The following is a 22,753-nucleotide window of genomic DNA, read 5'->3' as shown; positions in this document are numbered from 1 at the left end:
ATCAAGATGCTGATAAGAATTTATTTCCCCACTTCATCTTTCTCTCCTCAAGCTACTGGATACAATTTCACAGGCCCCTGGTTTTTCAGTGCCTCATTTAAAAAACGATTTTCACATTAGCCACATTAAATTTCAGCATCGTTTTGACTGTGTAGTTTATGTGATGTCCACACACGAGCATTGTCCATTACAGATAAGAGGGGGAATCTGGTGTACAAACAGTTATAGTCAAGTGCCACTAAAACAATTAGTGACCTCAGTGGCATCTCAACTCAAACCCATTGGCAAACCAGTTCCCATGATTGCTGCTGGGCTCTTCTGATTTGTAAATCCTAATACAAAAGGACACCTCTACCCATTCATATTCAAATTGCCAGGGGGAGTCAAATAACATCAATAAATTTTTGACTTAAGAATTTTCCCCATAAAAACGAATAAAAATGTTGATACTTACAGGCTGCAGTTGACGCATGTTTTCAGGTAATGATGCAGGAAGATTGTTGTTGTAAAATGTTCCACATGCAGGATCATATTGGTCATTGTGGTGTCCTGTCAACCGAGGCAGTGGTGTCTGACCATCAAAACAAGGTCCGGCAGGCCCATAAGCTGGGTTGGCCAATGTTGTTGCTCCATGAACAGCAGATTCACTATAATGAGATCCTTGAGGCATATTAAATCTGGGTCCAGATTGTCCATCAAATACTCTTCCCTGATATTGCGAACTTGGAGGATGACCATTAAACAAGTGACCAGCAACACCAGATCTAGGATCAGGATGCATCGAAGCCCCTTCTATTTGTGGCCCACGAGAACTATCAAAATATGCTCCAGGTTGCGCAGAAATAATGTCAAACCGAGTCCCAGCAGGACCATCAAAACGAATGGAAGGCTGCCCTGGGTGACTGCCTGAGCCATCATAGTGTGTGCCAGGCTGCCCCATTTGTGGACCATCAAATCGGACAGCACATTGTGCTGGGCGCCCACCAGGGCCATCAAAGTGTGTATTGGGCTGCCCTGGATGTGGACCATCAAATCGTGCAACTGGTTGCCCTAGACGAGAAATCGGGCTGTCAAAGCGGATACTAGGGGGCCCAGGCTGAGGACCATCAAAACGCATGCAGGGTTGCCCTAGACCATCTGGACCATCAAAGCGTGGGCCAGATGGACGAGGATGTGGGCCATCAAAGTGCATGGCAGTTTGCCCAGGGTGTGGATCAAAGCGAGGGTGCCCGAGAATATTTCCAGGCTTGTCTAACTGCGTGCCTGGCTGTCCTGTGTGTGGGCCAAAGCGCATGCCAGGATGGCCGCCTGGGCTGTCAAAGTGACCACATGGCTGCCCAGGATGTGCAGCATCAATACGAGTTCCAGGCAGTGGACCATCAAAGTGTACTCCAGGGTGACCACCTGGACTATCAAAGCATGTTCCAGGCTGCCCTGGGTGTGGACCGTTAAAGCGTGTCCCAGGCGGTGTTGGGTGTGGGCCATCAAAACGCTGTCCAGGCTGCCCTGGGCGAGGACCATCAAAACGTGGCCCAGGCTGTCCCATACGAGGACCATCAAAACGAGGCCCAGGCTGTCTTGGGCGAGAACCGTCAAAGCGCAGTGCAGGCTGCCCAGAACGAGGGCCACACGGACCATCAAAGCGTACAACAGGTTGCCCTAGGTGTAAAGTACCTGGGCAATCAAAGCATGCACCAGGCTGTCCTCTATGTGGGCCCTCAAAACATGCACCAGGCTGTCCAGCATGGGGACCACTTAGACCATCAAAATGTGCAGGAGGTTGCCTGGGAATACCCTCAATCCAATGACGAGGTTGCTCAGGGGCATTATCAATCGGCTGGATAACCTGTTCAGGGGGTTCCTGCAACCTCATCCTAGATCCAGAAATGCATCCATCACAGCTTGGTGATCCATTTCGACTACGAAGCCATACCCTGTCTGGTTCAATGGATTCATCAGTTCTCAATTTTTCCAGATTTCTTGCAGACCCAGATTTTCCTTGTCTGTCAGTAACTTCTCGAAAACGAGGCATTTCAATTACACCAGATCTTAACCTTGAACTTTCAACAAGTCCATTGCTTCTCTGTGGTGCATCATAAGCAGGTCTTTCCTCTGAATGACGATCACAAAGAGATCTTGCTTCTTCTCTCTTTATGTCTGATAAGTAAAGTACATTAATTAGTGATTTTAAGAGACTTAAACACTAACTCACAGGGAAGGGCAGGATTCAGAGACCAGATATAAAATATTCATTATAAAACACTATTTGCTGCTCTATTATAATCAATCAATCATGATTTTACTGGAACCAGAAAATAATTAATTCTGTACATTTTTATGACAGTATTCATTTTAGTACCCACCTTTGTCTCCTGCCATAGCAGTCTCTGCAATGGATTCATTTCCCATTCAATATTGAAAAAAAATGAAGCTATTTCTTTTAAAATTAGTTTTATATATATATATTATATATATATTATAATTCAAAAATCATTCTAGAAATATGTCTCAATATGACCGTCCAATAACCACTCTAGTGGAAATATTGTATCTACACACATATTCGACTCAAGGGACCAATATGCATATTCGAGATTCTGGTGATAATTATCCAATATTTGTAGTTTTGAAGTGATATTTGATGTGGCATTCAATTAAATTTCTGCATTAACAAACAAGCTTCTCTTAATATTTTTGTTCAGTAAAGGATAGATGAGCAATGGTTGACACAATAGCTGGCTTCAATGCCCATTTGCTAAGAGATGGGCAGACACGGTAGGTGAGGAAGGAGGCAAAATCGGCCAGATTTCCATGTATGATTATTGTCCAGGAATCCATGCTGGAAAATGTCTGCACACAGATGTTGAGCAAGCTCAGGCAGGAAACTGAGAATAGGAATAAATGGGTCTTTTTTAAAGTAGCAGGCAGTGACGAGTCGGGTCCAGTAGGAATCAATGCTTAGACCCCCAACTATTCACAATTTAACCAAAAGTAACACTTCCAAGTTTGCAGAGGACATAAAAGTTGGTGCGAATGTGAGTGGTGAGGAGGATATTAAGAGGCTTCATGGGTATTTGGACAATTTGAGTGAGTGGGCAAATACATGACAGATGTAGTATAATGTGGGTAATTGTGAAGTTATCCACTTTAGGTGGAGAAACAGAATGGCAGAGTATTATTTATTAGATTGGGAAATGTTAATATACAAAAGGACCTGGCTTTCTTTGTACAACAGTCACTGAAAGCAAGCATGCAGGTACAGTAAGCAGTTAGGGAGGACTCTAGTACAGGAGCAAGATGTCTCACAGCAGCTGTACAGGGCCTTGGTGAGACCACACCTAGAGTATTGTGTACAGTGCTGGTTTCCTTATCCCAGAAAGGATATACTTGCCATTGAGGGAGTGCAGCGAACGTTCAACAGATTGATACCTGGGATGGCAGAATTGATTTTATGGGGAAATTGGTCAATTTGGCCTGTATTCACTGGAATTTAGAAGAATGAGGGGAGGATCTAATTTAAACATATTAAATTCTGACAGGGCTTGTACAGACTGGATGCAGGAACATTGTCTCCTCTGGATGGACAAGTCTAGAACAATGGGTCACAGTCTCAGGTTACGGGGTAAATCATTTAGGTCTGAGATGAGGAGAAACCTCTTCACTCAGGACGGTGAACCTGTGGAATTCTCTACTACAGAAGAATGGAGGTAAGTCAATGAATAACATTTAAGAAGGAAATAAATTGACTTCTAGACTCTAAAGGCATAAAGGGATATGGGGAGAACACAGAGTTTTGGTGTTGAGATACAGAAGCAGCCATGATCATATTGAATAGGCAGCAGGCTCGAATGGCCTATCCGGCTCCTATTTTCTTTGTGGTGTTTCAACAGTGAAATAGTCTGCAAATATGGAGAATAGTCATAAGATATTGCCGATCTATAGCTACTCGGGCAGGACTGGTTTAGCACAGGGCTAAAGAGCTGGCTTTTAAAGCAGACCAAGGCAGGCCAGCAGCATGGTTCAATTTCCCGTACCAGCCTCCCCAAACAGGCGGCGGAATGTGGCAACTAGGGGCTTTTCACAGTAACTTCATTTGAAGCCTACTTGTGACAATAAACGATTTTCATTTCATGAGCCAGCGCCATAAGCAATAAGATGCCATATGACTTTTCTCCCATAAAACCTGGTTTAAGTGGTGAACCATAAATAGGTTCAGGAGAAAATGGTGAATCTGAATGGAAAACAGTACCAGGAAACCAGTGGGCAGGTGTACTTCACCATTGAGTAGGAAAACAATTGCCATGGTTCAGCAGGAAAATTGCTTATTAGTTCAAATATTGAGATACTTTACAAAGCCCAACAGTCAATTCTGTGCCTAACTGATCCCAGCTCGGGTTTCAACAGTACATTAACAACCTTTGGAATGGGTGGAAAATCTATGTCAATCAGGTTCTCACTCCTGCTCACTAGTTAAGAAACATTTTAACCCTCAGGCGTAGATATCAGATCAGGGAAGAAACAGTACTTGGTTGAGTTGCCTCCACAAGCCTCCACTGCTGACAACCATCACCAATGCTCAGAAATTAAGTTCGGTGAAAAACACAGCAGTTGCCACTTAGGTAAACTTCGTCGCCATTTGTACGAACTGTATCGACAACTTCAGTAAATTGGTAAAAATATTTTTTTTACCTAATCAACCTAACCTTGAATTATACTTAGAAAAAGATGCCAAGCACAGATACTTTCGTAAAACAGTATACCACCTGTTCTCGCTCATGGCCAAAAGGAGTATTCATAAACCTTGGAGGATTTGCTTTCTAGTGACTGGGGATGCTGTACATTATGACCCAGGAAAGAGAATAAATTTAGCAGGCGAATTGAAGCTTTCAGTTACTTTTCTACATTTACCTTGTCCATCTCTTGGACCAAATTCTGGAAGGTCTCTTTCAACCATGGGCTGATGTTTTGACCCTTGCCGCTGATCTTTATTGTGTTCATTTCTTGGTTCTGTCCAATTGTTACACAACTTCCCATGATTAGAGTCTGTTTTGTATCCATCTTCAGGAATTGGTGAAGTTCTAGTTTGTTTAATTGGCAACTTTTCATCTCCATGCTTTTTGCTATTGCGTATGTTACTTTGGTTTCTCTCATCTACTAAAGGACTCATATGTTGACGAAGTGGTGATACATGGTCACAATGTTTCTCATGCAACGGTCTATTATCACCAACAGGAGAATGTCTTGCAGGTTTGACGTCGCACAGTTTTCTTCTGTCCGAATGTCTTCCTTCATTGTAATGTCCACGTCCACTCTCACTTGCCTCAAGTTTCCTTTCCTGACCAGTACCTCTTGTATCACGTCTTTGAATTAGTGAATATGAATTGCTGCTCATAGTTGGAGACTTGCTGCCTTGGTCACCATCTTCTCTTACACTAAGTGAGAGATCATCCGATATATCTTTATTATGAGCCTCTCTTGTTTTCCAACGAGATTCTGCTTCATGTGATTTTTCTAACTGAACCCTGGTTCTTTTTAATTTAGACATGTGCTCAAGATAGCTCAGTTCTGCTTCAGATAATGGTGCAGCTTTACCTTGGGTTCTAGATAATGGAGATTCTCCTTTCAGTTCAGTTTTAAAACCTCTGGGGGTAACATGGGATGCTTGCCAGTCACTTGATCTACTCTTTTCTTCTTGATACTGGAACAGCTGGTTGATTTGATGAGCAACAACAAGGAACTCATCGTGACTTATTTCTGCAGCTGCTAGTCGCTGATTTGCCTACAAAAACAAAAGATTATGAACTTAAATAAACAAAAAGCCAAAGGCTAATTAAAATCAGCAGCTTTTAACATAACCAACAAGTTTCAAATAGACAGAACCCAAAAAAGTACAGTAACTAAAGATGAACTTTGTATACCCTAGACTTGGTAGAAAGAGCACATATATGGATATCAATTACTGTGATGTCTCCATCCTAATTAATCCAACTGCACAGAAAACCTAGACACATTAAAAATTAGTCCTCCAATTTGGAGGTGTACTGGAGTGCTGTCGCTGCCTATGAAGGTGTAACTCAGCACAAGTCATCGTTTTAAGGGAAAGGAGGAAAGGAAAACAAAAAGGACGTGGAGGCTTTGGAGAAAGTACAGAAAAGGTTTACCAGGATGTTACCTGACATGGAGGGTATTAGCTATGAGGAGAGAATGAATAAACTGGGATTGTTCTCCCTAGAGACAGAGGCTGAGGGGCAACCCAAAAGAAACTTATAAAATTATTAGGGGTATAGATAGGGTGAACAGTTGGGAGGCTTTTTCCTCGGGCGGAAATGACAATTACAAGGGGGGCACAAGTTCAAGGTGAGGGGGGAAAGGTTCAGTGGAGATGTGTGGGGCAAGTTTTTTCTAACACAAGATTGTGGTGGTGGCCTGGAATGCACTGCCAAGTGAGGTGGTTGAGGCAGATACGTTAGCGACCTTTAAGACTTATCTGGATAGGCACATGAACAGACGGGGTATAGAAGGATACAGGCGGGTGGTCTAGATAGGACACGTGATTGGCGCATGCTTGCAGGGCCGAAGTGCCTGGTCTGGTGCTATATTGTTCTTTGTATTGAGCATGGCTAAAAACTGATCAGTAAATCATGAAATATTATTTCTGAAATATTGATAATCAATTGCACAAATTCAAGTAACCAATCCGGAATCTGATCAGTAACTTGCAACAGTTCTGGGCCAAAAAAAACAATTATTTTATGTTAATTGAATCAATCATGTAATGAATTTCCTACCATAAAAATGGCATTCCTCATTGCATTAAAAGTTCAACTTTCATGCAAAAGCAAACGTTTAGGCCCATCAACCATGCTTCCTCCCATATGACAGCAATGCAAACGTCTAAATAAGATTTTAAAAATCTATAGGCGATCTCTTCCCAAATCTGCAGCAATATCAAACTCTCGGAGACAGTTACCCATTACTCATCATTGTGTGATCTTACATAATCCAACAACATATTCATAATATTTACTTCCTCAGAAATCTGTCAACACCCTTTTAAAAGGGTTGTAAGCTTACATATATTTTCCACATCCTTGCTTCAGAGGGTGACAACATTTCATGAAATACTTTCTGGCAAGCTAACTCTTTGCATTTGTACTTTACTGATATGTCTTCAAGTTCTGACAAGCCATATTAATTTCAATCATGAGGAGTAAGTTACCTTGGGATTCTATTTCTTTTACAGAATGAACATAACTCTTGGGTGACATTACTCAATTCTGCCATAATGTATTACATTCCACTGTCTTAACTAGAACTTCTTACTTCCTACATGCAAATAGACTTCTGGCTTTGCATGTCCCAAGAGATAGAAATCATGAATAACTTATTTTCTTTCACTATGCGAGTTATTTTCTAAATTGGAGGTCTTCCTGGATGCAAGCCATCCACCAACATGGTTCCATAACTTTCAATATAATTTCACAAAGTCTATCAATCTCAGTTCTGAAGTTTCCAACTGCCTTGCCACAACAACATTTTGGGAGAGTTTCAAATTTCCACGAACCCTTTGTGCGAAGAGGTGCTTCGGACATCACCCTGAAAAGCCTAGTTCACATTTTATGAGTATGTCCTTTGTTCTGAGCTGTCCCACAAGAGCAAAGAGTTTCCATCTACCTATTAATTTACAAAGTACTTGATCTACCTTTGTTTTAAAATGTTTCATTGGGTTCTGTACATGGTATAGTTACAAATACACACACAAACACAAAGGAAGTAAAAACACGTAATGAGGAAGGAGATTTCCCCTTTTTTTTACAAAACAAAACATGGTGGTGCTCCTGATGCTATTTACACTTTTTGGTGAGCTTTTTAAATCGCTGTACAATAGCATAAGCTTCGGCCATGGGTCCTTCCTTCTTCCCGTTCTTTCTTTCTCTTTTTGCCTTGCTGTGTTAGTTGTGGCCCTTATCCTCCTCTGTGCTTTCCCCCCAGTTTGTGTTCCCTTCTTCTTTCTCGCTCTCCTTTATTGTTTCTCCCCCCACCCTTCTTTCTTGCTGGGTTTGGCTACCCCTTCTTGTCCGCTCCCCACACCAACCCGGTCTCCCTCACTCCCCTCTCTTCTATCATGTCTTGGCTACTTTTTCCTGGCTCCTGATTTGGTGGCCGCAAACTCGTCCCAGAACAGTCGGGTGAATAGCTCGCATGTTTTGAGGAAGCTGTCTTCCGACCCATGGATGGCGAATTTGATTTTCTCCATTTGGAGAAATTCCGATAGGCTGGACAGCCAGTCTGCAGGTTTAGGTGGTGCTGCTGACCGCCAGCGGGAGGAGGATTCGACGGCAGGCCATCAGGAAGGCAAAGGCAAGGGCGTCAGCCCACCTCCCATGAACAGATCTGGCTGGTCTGAAACCCGAAGACTGCTACTTTCGGGCATGGCTCCATCCTCAGCCCCACTACCTCAAAGAAGGCTGTCCAGGACCAGGCAAATCTGGGGAAACCAGAAAATGTGGGCGTGGTTGGCCGGGCCTCCTTGGCACCGTTCACATCTGCCCTCCACCTCCGGGAAGAACCTATTCATTTGGTTCTGGTCAAGTGGGCTCTACGTACCACTTTTAGTTGAGTTAGGTTGAGTCTTGCTCACGTGGAGGTGTTGACCCTATGTAGTGCTTCGCTCCAGAGTCCCCACCCTATTTCAATCCCAGATCTTCCTCCCATTTCCTCGTCGCATCCAGGTAGGTGTCAGCCCTCTCTAAGTCGTTCGTACACGTCCCTCTGCCTAGAATGTCTGCGTTCAGCAATTCTTCTAATAGTCTGTCATGTTTATGTCCTTGTCTCCTTTCGTACGAAGTTATTAATCCTCAGGTACTGGAGCTCATTGGCCCTTGCTAGCTGGAATCTCTCAGTCAGTTCATCCAGTGTTGTGATCCTACCGTCAGCATATAGGTCCCTGAAATTCAATGTCTTCCTGTCCTGGCTCCATTTTTTAAAGGTGGCGTCAGTAAGTGCCGGCGTGAACCTGTGGTTACTGCAGATGGGGGCTTTGTCGGACATTTCGATCAGGCCGAATTGCTGCCATAGTTGGTTCCAGGTCTGAAGGATAGCTACCATAACTGGACTGCTTGGGTATTTTTTGGGTGGGGATGAGAGTGCCGCCGTGGTGAGGGCCAAGAGCGAGATCCCCATGCAGGAGGCCTCCTCTGCGCGCATCCACTCGGCTTCTGGCTCCTTTATCCATCCCATCACTCTTTCTGCTGTGGCTGCCCAGTAGTAGCATTGTAGGTTTGGGAGGGCTAGTCTCTCTCTCCCCCCCCCCCCCCCCCCCCCTCCAAATTTTATTTTCTGTACGACCTTCTTTGGGATCCCAGCATATTCTCTCTCTCTCCCCCCACCCCTCTCTCTCTCTCCCTCCCCCCCTCCCTTTCCCCCCCCCCTTCCCTCTCTCTCCCCCCCCCCCCCCCCCCCCCCCTTCAAGTACAAACACCATGATTAGTTTGTCCAGTGAGATGAAAAAAGTCTCGGGGATATAGATTTTAAGTAGGAAGAGATAGCTGCACAGCACATTCATTTTGTTGATCTATCTTTCTTAGGTCCAAATTAGATGACCTCTTATTTCCTCACATTCAACTTGATCTACTAATTTTCCAAATACTGAGTCTGTTGCTATCCATCCCATTTACTTGTCATCTAAAGATACCATCAGCAAACTTGGATCTATGGCTCTGTATTCCATTAAATCATTTAATAGGGACATTAGGTGGTGCAGTTGTTAGCACTGCTGTGTCATGCCGATAAGGACCCGGGTTCGATTCCAGCTCTGGGTCACAAATGTGTGGAGTTTGCACATTTTCCCTGTGTATGTGTCACAACCCAAAAAGATGTGGAGGGTAGGTGAATTGGCCACGCTAAATTGCCCCTTAATTGGAAAATAAATTGGGTACTGATGAAAGGCAGTTTCATCTGTTCTTTGAACCAGATTCCCCAGGAGTAAATGATACTGGGCGACCCGGAAAGCAGCTTTCAAGCATTCAACATGTCATTAAGAACAGAAAAGCGACTTCCGGTGGCGGCGATGAAGTACAAAGCCGCACATTTGGGAGCTCCCATTTCAAACGGACTTTTCGGCTCTTTTTCGAGCCCAAAACGGAAATTTTTCGACGTCTCCCGGTGGGAGAAGGTGTGCCGATCGACTTTCCCTGCAGTTCATGACTTGAACTCGGAGTGGAAAGGGGGAAAAAACGGCAGCAGCTCCCCAGAAAAAACGGGGGAAGGAATCCAAGATGGCGGCCGGCGGAGCTCCAGAGGAGTGGAAGCAGTGGGCTCTGGAGCAACAAGCTGCTCTCCTGCGCTGTTTTGCAGATTTCAAGGCTGAGGTACTGAGCTCTCTGCAGGAAACGAACAAAAGGCTCTCGGAGATTCAGACGACCCAGGGTGCTGCCATCAAGGAGTTGCAGACGTAGGCCACTGAACGAGAGGGGGAGGCCGGGATCCTCGTGAGTAAGGTGGAGGGACATGAGGCACTCCACAACAAGTGGCAGGACCGCTTCGAGGAGCTTGATCACCGCATGAGGCGGAAAAATCTGCAGATCTTGGGCCTTGCGGAGGGGCTGGAGGGGTCGGACCCGACAACCTACGTGGCTACGATGCTGAACGCGCTAGTGGGGGCCGGGTCTTTCCATCTGCCCTTGGAGCTGGAGGGAGCACACAGAGTACTGGCCAGGAGGCCTAAGGAGAATGGACCCCCACGTGCGGTGCTGGTGAGGTTCCACCGGTTCAGTGATCGGGAGTCTGTGCTGCGCTGGGCCAAGAAGGTGAAGAGCAGCAACTGGGAGAATGGGGTAGTACGGATCTACCAGGATTGGAGTGCGGAGGTGGCTAAGCGGCGGTCCGGGTTTAATTGGACGAAAGAGGTGCTTTACAAGAAAAAGATAAAGTTCGGAATGTTGCAGCCTGCGCGCCTGTGGGTAACGTATTTGGGCCGGCATTATTATTTCGATTCCCCGGAGGAGGCGTGGGCCTTCGTGCGGACGGAGAAACTGGACTTGAACTAGAGGTTGGGGGGTCGGTTGTAATACTTTATTGCTGGATTCTGCTGTTGCTGTGTTCTCTTTTTCTGTACTTTTGTAATTTTGATATGGTTATTTATGGGGGTGTTGTTCTGTTATGTCTTTTGCTGTGGGGCAGAGTTTTGTATCTTGCGGGGAGGGTTGGGGGGGGGGGGTTTGTTGTATTCTATGTCGGGTTGGGGGTATGGAATGGGGCTGGTATTTGGGAGCTGCGTCAGAAGGGTGTGGTGGGGCAGTGCGAAAGCGCGGGCTTTCCTCTGGTTTCCCGCGCTGCGGGGCTGGAGACGATGACGGGGGGGGGGGGGGGGGGAGAGGGGGGGCCTTAACTGGTTCTTCCCCACGCTGGAGCGGTGCCTGGAGGAGGGATAGGATGGGGGATGATCCCACTTTGGGAGGGGTCGGGTTATTGGCGGGAATTTCCGGGGTCAGCAGAAGTTAGCTGACCCACGGAAGTACAATGGAGGACGGTTCGCGGCTAGGAGGGTTCCTAGCCCGGGGGGGGGGGGGGGGGGAAGGAAGAGGAGGGGGGAGAGAGAGAGAGAGAGAGAGAGATACCGGGTTGCTGCTGGCAGGGTCAGGAAGGAGCTGGTGGGGAGGGGGCCGGGGGGACAGAGGCGAGGTGTTGTCGCTGTGGGGACTGGGTCGGGCAGGGGGTGCTGGCCTGGGGCGGGCAGTCGACGGGCTATGGCTAGTCGACGGGGGAGGGGGGGCTGGACGCCCTCTGATCCGGTTGGTCACCTGGAATGAGAGAGGATTGAATGGGCCGGTGAAGCGGTCGAGGGTACTTGCTCATCTGAGGGGGATAAAGGCATATGTGGTAATGCTTCAGGAGACCCACCTAAAGGTGGCGGACCAGGTCCGTCTGAGGAAGGGATGGGTGGGGCAGGTTTTCCACTCTGGGTTGGATGTGAAGAACCGGGGAGTGGTGATTCTGGTGGGGAAAAATGTGTCGTTTGAGGCATCGGAGGTGGTGGCGGATAAGGGGGGTAGGTATGTTATGGTTAGGGGCAGGTTACAAGGAGAGAAGGTGGTACTTGCTAAGTGTGTATGCCCCAAATTGGGACGATGCGGGCTTTATGAGGCGTATGTTGGGACGGGTCCCGGATCTGGAGGCGGGAGGTCTGATCATGGGGGGGGGGGGGGGGGGGGAGGAACGGGACTTCAATACGGTGTTGGATCCTTCACTGGATCGGTCCGGCTCTAGGACGGGTAGGAGGCCGGCAGCGGCCAAGGTACTGAGAGGGTTTATGGACCAGATGGGTGGGGTGGATCCATGGAGGTTTGTGAGACCGAGGGCACGCGAGTACTCTTTCTTCTCCCACGTACATAGGGTCTACTCTCGGATAGACTTCTTCGTGGTGAGTAGGGGATGGATTCCGAGAGTGGAGGAGGCCGAGTATTCGGCCATTGCAATCTCCGACCACGCTCCGCATTGGATAGAGTTGGAGATGGGGGAGGTGCGGGACCAGCGCCCGTTGTGGCGGTTGGATGTGGGGTTGTTGGCGGAGGTGTGTAGGGGGGTCCGGGCAAGTATTGAGGGGTACCTCGAGGTGAACGATACGGGGGAGGTTCAGGTGGGGGGGGGTCTGGGAAGCCCTGAAAGCAGTGATTCGTGGGGAGCTGATATCCATCCGGGCACACAGGGAGAGGAGTGAGAGGGATAGACTGGTGGGAAGGATGCTGGAGGTAGACAGGAGGTACGCAGAGGTACCAGAGGAGGGACTGTTGGGGGAGAGGCGCAGCCTGCAGGCTAAATTTGATTTGCTGACCACTAGAAAGGCGGAGGCACAGTGGAGGAAGGCACAAGGGACAGTGTACAAATATGGTGAAAAGGCGAGTAGGATAATGGCTCATCAGCTCCGCAAGCGGGATGCGGCTAAGGAAATTGCTGGAGTGAGAGACAAGAGTGGGAATGTGGTGCGGAAAAGGGTAAAAGTGAATGAGGTCTTCAAGGACTTTTACGGGGAACTGTACCGGTCGGAGCCAACGGGGGAGAGGAGGGGAATGAAGTGGTTCCTCGACGGGCTTTCTTTCCCGAAAGTGCAGGAGGAGCAGGTGGAGGGGTTGGGTGCGCCGATTGAGCTGGAGGAGCTAGTTAAGGGGATCGGGCAGATGCAGTCAGGGAAGGCACCGGGGCCGGATGGGTTCCCGGTGGAATTTTATAAAAAGTTTGTGAACCCAGTGGGCCCCTTGGTGGTGCGGACACTTAATGAAGCGTGGGAAGGGGGGACTTTGCCCCCGACGATGTCGCGGTCGCTGATCTCGTTAATCTTAAAGAGGGACAAGGACCCCCAGCAGTGTGGTTCATACAGGCCCATATCTCTCCTCAACGTAGATGCCAAAGTGCTGCCAAAAATCCTGCCCACCAGGATAGAGGACTGTGTGCCAGGGGTTGTACACGAGGACCAGACAGGGTTTGTGAAGGGAAGGCAGCTGAACACGAATGTGCGGAGATTGTTGAATGGCATCATGATGCCGGCGATTGAAGGGGAGGCAGAGATAGTGGTGGCGCTGGATGCAGAGAAGGCCTTCGATAGAGTGGAGTGGGGGTACTTATGGGAGGTGTTGGGGAGGTTTGGATTTGGTGAAGTGTTTATTAGATGGGTGAGGCTGCTATATGAGGCCCCGATGGAGTGCGTGGCCACGAATGGGAGGAGGTCGGAGTACTTCCGGCTCTACCGAGGGACCAGGCAGGGTTGCCCCCTGTCCCCCTTGTTGTTTGCATTGGCAATCGAGCCGCTGGCGATAGCGTTGAGGGATTCAGAGAGCTGGAATGCGCTGCCCGAGAGAGCGATGAAGGCAGATTTACTGTGAATTTCAAAAGAACTGGATAAACACCTGAAGAGAAAAAAAATTGTTGGGCTTCTAGGAAGGGCCAAAAAATGGGACTAGCAGAGTTGCTCTTGCAGAGAGCTGGCACAGATATGACAGGCTAAATGACTGCTTTCTCTGCTGTAAACATTCTATTATAATAGTTATGTTGCTGTATAGATCTTTGAACTCTTCTGGTTCCACTGTGTGAACATTCAATCAGAGGAAAAGTGATTATTTTCAACTTCTGAATCAAACCCAGAAGCACACTCACTTTGAGAAACAACAGAAGTAAAATTCTGAATTTCCTTGGCCTAATGGAACTTGCTACAGTGTCCCTCTAAGAGGTCATTTTTCCATGTCCCTGCTTCAAACATTCCTGGTAAATTGATCCACAAAAGTCTTCAAACCGTTGCCCCTCATTCACAATGCATTACCCCATATCTTGCTTTTGCAAGGTCTGCTAAATACGTAACCTGTTTAAGTCCTTGACGATATTAGGAATGTAATTATTATCTCTAGTTACTGCTTAAAAGCAATCAGATGAGGCTCCTGCTTTACGATTTCCTTGTCTGGAATGGTTGGTCTCAGAATAAACTCACCTCCTGTCAAAACAATTAACAAGTTAGGATTCTGCTGCACAGCAGTGTGACAAATTGCTGTGCAAGCTTGGCTGATATCCATCTGGACTCCAAAATAAGGTTTAACTGACACTCCACCCCCCACTCTTTTCCCTTTCAATCGATGGAACAATCCTGTGAGGTGGCTCAGCATAAGGAAGATGTTTTAATAACAGGCCAAACGGTCAAGAAAAACAGAGATATAGCAATTTCACTCATCATAAAAGATAATACATTTCCACTTACCTTTTTCAATAAATCTCTCTTGCTGGCAGATGTTAATTCTTTTGGGATTTGTAAGTTTGCATCAACACTCATTCTTTGCTGCCTTGGTGTTCGAGGTGACAGAATACCTTTATTTCCAGGATAAACATCCTTCTGTTGATGAGGAAACTTTGTATGTGGCTGAGTCTCTTGTTTCTGCTTCAAGCTACAAAGCAAACATTTACAAAAGTATTACATACATATCAATCAGTTTGTAACTTTACCATCTTGTAACTTACTTGGAGTGATTCCTTTCTAGGACTCAAAATAAAATCCTTATTAAAAGTCAATTTTTATTTCCATGAAAATGTTCCAATGAAGGGTCATCCAAAATAATTTAGCTTCAGTCTGTTTTTCAATTCCTTTAAGTGGCGTATTAGCAACTGACAATATCATTACTTTACACTATGTGGCAGCAGCCATAAAATTAGCAAAGCGTCAACTCTTTGATGGGAAAAAAAAGTTGACAACTTTACATCACATAGCTCAGATATGCAAAAGGTATGAAAAATTCTGACAGGTGTTATCAAGGATCATTGCTAAATAAGTGTTTAGTTTCTACATAAAATGTTAGTAGGAGCATAGTAAGTTATAATAAAAGGAAAATACTGCAGATGCTGGAAATCTGAAATATACACAAAGTGCTGGTAATACTCAATCTGGCAACATCAGTAGAGAAAGTTAACATTTCACGTTGAATACGACTCTTTCAGATGAGCATTTCCAGCATTTTCTGTTTATATTATTATATGAACTAAATTATATTGCTGATAATCCAAACTGTGTGTGGGTGATGGGGGTTTAGCAAACAGAGCACATGCAGGCCAATTACAAACTGGCAGATGCCATTTAATATAGACAAATGTGAGGTGCCAAAACGAGAGACAGTAAATAAATAAAGTTGCATGCAACCAAAAGAAGGTGTTGGGATGGGGGTGAGGGCTGTTGCTGATACATTACACACTGTAATCAACAGGACTAACATTTTTGGATGTAAAGCTGATGGGATAAAATACAAACATCAAGAGCAAGTACTGTATGCTACATGTTCACTAGCAGATAAATGTGGCATTGAAAAATATGACTATTCAGAGACTGGCGTTTCTAACTTGCAAATTAAAAAATTGCAGGGCTATAAGGGTGGAATGGGATAATTGGGCAATTCATCAAAAGGGCAGCACAGGTGTGATGAACATAATGGTATCCGTGTTGTTCTGAAAGATCCATGATCTGAAACTACCAGGAGATTCTGAAGTGAAAACTTTTAGGTGTGGAAAAAGTGGGCTCAGTGTAGACCCCAGAAAAATCTACTGTCCTCTCACCAAACTATCTCTAACAAATGAAACGAACTAGAGTATGGGCAATCGAGCACAAAAAAAGTGGGCATATAGTTTGAGATTTAATTACTCCATTCCAATAATGGTCAACAGGTTAACCATGTGATGGAAGATATTTTCAAAAAGGTCAAAAGAAATTTGCTTTTTTTGACAAAATGCATGATTGACAGATGTTAAGAAAATAGTAACCACGTGAACTACAATCAACTTTCTGGTCTAGTCCCGTGCATTCCAAACTTACCTTTCAGCTTCCCCCCATCCAGACTTCCATCTTTTTGCAGATGGCTGGTCATGCCAGTTTTCTACATTTTCCTTTGGCTCAGGAGAGCGTCTGGGGGAATTCCGGTTTTCAAGACGTGCAACCTGGGAGTCCTGACATTTATCCTCCCGTGATCTCTTCAACTTCCTTGGGTCTCTTACTTCTGGTTTGGTATTGCTTTTCTTTCTAACATCTCGACGATCCCAGGGATTAGCATTCGGTTTATATTCATCTGACGGGGGTCTCTTCGTTGACTTTTCTTTGTCCTGTGTTTTGGAAAGTGGCGAAACACTTGTACGCCTCCTTTTTGGTGACAATCGCCCTCTTTGTCTAGTAGAGCGTGATACGGGTGACCGTGATATTGGCGAGTGTGATCTTGGGGACCGTGATCGTGAAGATCTAGAATGTGATCTAAAATTAAATCCTCCACATTTAGAAACATCCTTTCCAATTTCTTTTCCATCCTTTTCATTTTTTAACACAACACCATTGATTGCTTTATTTCTCATCACTGAAGATTTACGTTCACTCCTTTTACTTTGGTCATCCTCTACTTTTTTCTCAGCACTTGGCCTCTTTTCTTTTGTTTCAAGTTTATCAGTCTTATCTTGAGAAGACTTGCGCAATCTTGGATCTCTTTTACCAACTTCTATTTTTACTTTCTCAGTGTCCACTTTCTTAGCATTTTTAATAGCCAACTTATTTTTCACTGGCGATACCAATTTAGATTTTCCTTCTGAAGCTCTGGATTCCTTTCTCAATTTCTCAGAGATCTTATCTTTGTCTTGTTTTGATGTACCAATTTGATTTTCCGTCCTGTCAGAAGATGCCCCAGCTGGGCTACTTCGTTTGCTCATTGAAGTTTTCTCTAGTTTCGTTGTTTGCAATGGACCTTCTTTTTTAACAGGATCTTTTGAATGAGTTGACTGTTGACTAAGCCTATTTATTCGAGGGTCTCGGTTTGACACTTTGGTATCACTGAGATGTGCTGCCTGAAATTTTTCTAACTCCGTTGATTCTTGCTGTAAGGGTCTAACTGTAGCTGGAGTTGGCTTTGCTGTTCCCATTGAAAGCATAGGAGAAACCTTTGTGATTGGCACATGTAGTTTGGAATGTCCAAGGCTCACCGCAGAATCAGGAATAGGATGTTGGGAAGCAAGTGAAGCAATCTAAATGGGGGAGGGAGGAAAAATACAATTATAGAAGTAAAATGCCAGGAACATAAGAGTCATTTTGTAGAAAAATACAGGCCAAAAAACACTGAAATGTGGAATGCAAGCATTTGTATTAAACTCCCATTAAGACATTTTTTCTTACAGGCACACCAACAACATATTTTTAGTAAACCTAAAGCAATCATTCTACAAAATAAATTTTCATTACTTGTCACAAGTTAACACAAAGAACCAGAACACAAAATGGTAACGGTGTCAACATTTGAAAAAATAGAGAACACTTTGGATGTAATAATCCTTTGGCAAAACTCCAAAATCAAAATGTTAATTGCTCTTTTCTTTAGATGTTGACTGATCTATGTATTTTGGGCAGTTTATTTTTATTTAAGCATTTGCAGTTTCTTTCATTTGAGTTGTTTTAAGAGTTGGTTACTTTCTATAATTATCCTTCTTTGTTATTTTAAAAAGATTCAGTCCATTTAGAATATGAATTAGTCACAATCCCAAGCAAGACATCAACACAGACCAGAAATTTGTACGGGGCAGTGAAGATTTTTTTTACCCCTCCTCCTTGGTCTAAAGAAACCTTTACTCCAGGAAAAGACAGAGTTCAACCACGTTGAGTTCAAATTAGATGGGCACTATTTTAATGCTAAGAGTATTATAAGTCTGATGAATTCAGAGGTGGACTGACACGCAAAATTGTGATATTATTGCTGAGGTCGAGGACTGGCAGCTCAACATTCCGGGGTATAGGATCTGCAGGCGAGACAGGAGAGGGTGTAAAGAGGCCTTGTTGCATTATCACTGCAGTAAGGAGGGACAATATATTGGAAGGGTCTTCAAATGAAGCTTTCTGGATATTTAGGAATAAGAAGGAGGCAGTCACATTGCTGGGTATTATAAGCCCCCCAAACAGTCAGCAGGAAATAGAGGGGCAGATATGTGGACAATTCACTGAGGTGTGTAATAGGGGATTTCAACTTCAACATTAGTTGGGAGAGTCGTAGGGTTTAGAGGGGCAAATTTCTTCAGGAGAGCTTTTTAATGTCAATATGTAGATGTTCCAACAAGGATGAAACAGAACTGGATCCAATTCTGGGGAATGAAGCTGGTTAGGTGTTTGAAGTGCCAATGGGGAGAGCGTTTCAGAAACAGCTACCACAATGCAGCAATATTGCAATGTGTTCTGGAAAAGATAAAAAATGGTCTGCAAAAAGTTGTGAATTGGAGGAAGGAATAATGTAGAATAAGGCAGGATCTGACCAAAGTAGACTGGGAACAGCTTCTTGTTCAAAAACAGTGTGTGTGTGTTGGGGGGGGTGAAATGTAGATGCTGCATATTCTCTGTGTCTGCGTGGGTCTCACCCCCACAATCCAAAGATGCGCAGGGTTGTGAATTGGCTACATTAAATTGCCCCTCAATTGGGAAAAAATAATTGGATACTTTAAAATTAAAAAATAAAACTTTGGGTGGGCCACAGCTGGAGAACTGTCTGCAGTTCTGGTCGCCTCACTATAGAAGGATGTATTTGCACTTGAGGGGGTCAGATTGACCGGTATGTTGCCTGGGATGAAATGAAACATTTGAGCTATGAAGAGAGGCTGTATAGGGTTGGGTTATTTTCTTTAGAGTAGAGAAGGCTGAAGGGAAATCTGATTAAGGTATAAGATTGAGTATGGGCAGGGTGGATAGGAAGCAGCGGTTCCCCTCAGTTGAAAGGTCACTAACAAGAGGCATAATTTCAAGGTGAGGGGCAGGAGGTTTAGATAGGATTTGAGGAAAACAATTTCATCCAGAGGGCGTTGAGAATCTGGAATGTAGTAGAGGCCAGAAACCTCAACTTTTTAAAAAAAATACATGGATGAACACTTGAAAGGTCAAAACATTCAAGGCTATCGGCCAAGCGCTGGAAAGTAGGAATAGTGCATATTTATGGGCTAAAGGGCCTCTTCCGTACTGTACGACTCTATAACTAGGATATTACTTTTTGCCAATGGCAGTTTGCTTTTCCTTTCCTCAGCCTACCACTTGCTCCTGAATCTGCAATGTTAACAGCATTGAGCATATTATGGAATAGGACTAATTGCATCTGCATTGTTAATATAATGCAAACTTCCACAATGATCAATCTGATCAGGAACTACTTAGCTTTGTTTAAAATGTAGTTCACTGAGAGATGGGCAATTTGACAACGCAAGATAGAATTTAGCTTTAAAAGTTCTTTCAGGTTGCTCGGTTTTACAGATGCCATCTAGAAACCTTGTTTATGTTATCAGTAGTAGTTCCAAGCACAAATAGAATAAGCCCTTTCCCTACTGAACATTATGATTTCTACTGCTTGGGTTGTGCCCAATGAAGACCCAAATATCCAGTCCTGTTCTGACAAATTCCTCCAAAGATGATTTCTTCTGTCAGGCACCATTAGAATTTCAATTGAACGGTCACAAACCCAAGATTTTCCATAAGAACCTCAATCACCGCTACTTCTGTGGCAAATGCTATCACCAGCCTACCGTCGAAATTTGAGCAAAACAGCAACCATTTTTACAGACAGGTAATTAGTAAAACAATAATTTTAAAAACGATTGGGTTGAATTGTATTCGTACTTCCAATTGAACTAAGGACAAGAATACGAATCACCACGTCAAAGGGGCCTAGTGGTAGTGGACTAGCAACCCTGGGCGGCACGGTAGCACAATGGTTAGCCCTGTTGCTTCACAGCTCCAGAGTCCCAGGTTCAATTCCCGGCTTGGGTCACTGTCTGTTTGGAGTCTGTACGTTCTCCGTGGGTTTCTTCCCACAAGTCCCAAAAGACGTGCTTGCTAGGTAATTTGGACATTCTGAATTTTCGACTAATGGCCTGTCAGTGACTTCATTGCAGCGTTAATGTAAGCCTACTTGTGACAATAAAGATTATTATGATACTGAGCATTCGTAGCTCCAGTGACAAGCTGCGAGCGGACAATCATCTCAGTCCAGATGCTCCTCAAAGTCTCCGAGGCTCAACAAGCTTCAGTTGCTTCAATTACCTTCTTTTTTTTCTATAAATTTAGAGTACCCAATTATTTTTTCCAATTAAGGGGCAATTTAAAGTGGCCAATCTACCTATCCTGCACATCTTTGGGGTGTGGGGGTGAAACCCACGCAGACACGGGGAGAATGTGCAAACTCCACAAGGACAGTGACCCAGGGCCGGGATTCGAACCCGGGTCCTCAGCGCCGTAGGCAGCAATGCTATCCACTGTGCCACCCTCAATTACCTTCTTGGCATCAATGTCAGAAATGGGGATGATCGCTAATGCTCTAGTTTTCAGTACCATTCATAACTGGCCAGAGACCAAAGCAGTCTGTAGCCACATGCTACATATACCTCAACATTCAGAATTAGGCTGATGTGTGGCAGGAATGTTACTTGCTGCTTTAAGTGCCAGGCAATGACCATCTACAACAAAAAAAGAACCTAACCATCTTTCCACAAGACTAAATTGTACACTGGTTAGTACTGCTGCCCCACAGCACCAGACCTTGGGTGACTGTGGAGTTTGCATCTTCTTCTCATGTCTGCGTGGGTTTCCTCTGGGTGCTCCAGTTTCCTCCCAGTCCAAAGATTTGCAGGTTAGGTAGATTGGCCATAATCAATGCATAGGGATAGGCTGGGGGAGTATGCCAGGTAGTATTCTTTTGGAGGGTCAGTGTCAATCTCAATGGACCAAATGGATTCCATCTGCACTATAGAGATTCTATTCTTGGGTTTATTATTGACAAAAAACTGAACTGGTCCAGCCATATAAACACTGCAAGCAGAGACAGATTCTGTGACAGTAACTCATCTCCCGTCTCCCCAAAGCCTGTCCACCATCTACAAGGCACAGGTGTCATGTGTGAAGGAAGGGACTGCACCTTCCAAACCCTCAACTTCTACCAGCTAAAAGGACATGGGCATCAGACCAGCAGATGCTGCAATTCTCCTCCAAATCATACGCACCATCGAGGGGCGGCACGGTGGCGTAGTGGTTAGACAGCTGTCTCACAGCGCTGAGGACCCGGGTTAGATCCTGGCCCAGGGTCACTGTCCATGTGGAGTTTGTCACATTCGCCCAGTGTCTACGTGGGTCTCACCCCCTCAACCCAAAGATGTGCAAGGTAGGTGAACTGGTCATGCTAAATTGCCCCTTAATTGGAACAAAATAATTAGGTACTCTAAATTTATCTTTAAAAATAATCATTTGCATCATCCTGGTGGGACTGTACGGAGATACTTTGTTGCGAGGCCAAAGCCCCACCCCTCCCTCCCAGCATCATGGGCGCATCTACATCACATGGACTGCAGCAGCTCGTGAAGGTAGCTTATCGCGATCTGAAGGGCAATTAGGGGTGTGCAATAAATGTTGGCTCACCCATCAATAGTTATCCGAGAAAAGAATAAAATATAATCTGTTTATTATTGTCTTTCATCGCCATTGAGCCCATTCAGAATACAGCTTGCAACCATTTTAGGACTAGAGATGGGCAATATTGTTGTATCGACTTCACCAAAGTCCCCAAAACAGAAAATTAGATTTTATGTCACTCAAATTTTTTGACAGATCCTGATTTGGATCTGATGTAACTTTTATGATCTACGTGAAGATATTCATCTTGCACATCTCCTTCAGCAGACTTGGCATTATTTCGCAGTAACACCCCCCCCCCCCCCCCGTTGTAACCTATCACCGAACAGGCGTTTGTATATCTACCTACTCAAAAGGTCCCTAATCAAACAGTCGTTGAGCTGCAGTGTTAACACTTCAAACCATTTTTATGGATGTTTAATTCAAAACTGTTCCTCATCAGTTAAGCTGTGATAGCCCCACAAATTCCTTCCTGCCATACAACAGCCACTTGGATAAGGGACCAGAAGGCAGAAACGACACAACTGTTGCCTAAAATGAATCAGTAACCATCAACAGGTGAAAATTAAATCCAAATCTTGGGGAGTTTTAATACTCTTTCATTATGTGTATTCAATTGCTTTGGGGTCTTCCTTGCATTGAAGGCGGCTCAATAAGGGTGTCATGTAGTTCAGATATATCTGGTTTTGAGAAATTTTTATCTGGCTTCATTAAGTAACGTTATGCATTTTAACTCCACCAGAACATCAGTTGGGGGCACATGACCAGAAACCATTCCGACACTTGGCGCACCCAATAAAACTTAACTAAAATAAATACAAGTGCTGG

General features: G+C 44.8%; 1 protein-coding gene across 2 annotated transcripts in view; it reads right to left on the bottom strand.

Moving 5' to 3' along the window:
* The window catches only part of pcf11 (PCF11 cleavage and polyadenylation factor subunit), a 50,589-nt gene that overhangs the window by 16,623 nt on the left and 11,213 nt on the right, over positions 1-22,753 (bottom strand). Inside the window, exons 5-8 of one of the 2 annotated variants that reach the window (XM_038818417.1) lie at positions 16,337-17,523; positions 14,741-14,924; positions 4,909-5,779; positions 455-2,157 (exon numbers count right to left, since the gene is read on the bottom strand). In XM_038818417.1, coding sequence (XP_038674345.1) covers positions 455-2,157; positions 4,909-5,779; positions 14,741-14,924; positions 16,337-17,523 — 3,945 coding nt within the window. The remainder of the gene's footprint in view (positions 1-454; positions 2,158-4,908; positions 5,780-14,740; positions 14,925-16,336; positions 17,524-22,753) is intronic. The other variant, XM_038818418.1, reaches the window with a different exon arrangement.

The sequence above is a fragment of the Scyliorhinus canicula genome, chromosome 14 (assembly GCF_902713615.1).
Source record: "Scyliorhinus canicula chromosome 14, sScyCan1.1, whole genome shotgun sequence".
Taxonomy (NCBI): domain Eukaryota; kingdom Metazoa; phylum Chordata; class Chondrichthyes; order Carcharhiniformes; family Scyliorhinidae; genus Scyliorhinus; species Scyliorhinus canicula.
The sequence above is the reverse complement of the archived record's forward strand: the minus strand, read 5'-3'. Positions and strand labels throughout refer to the sequence as shown.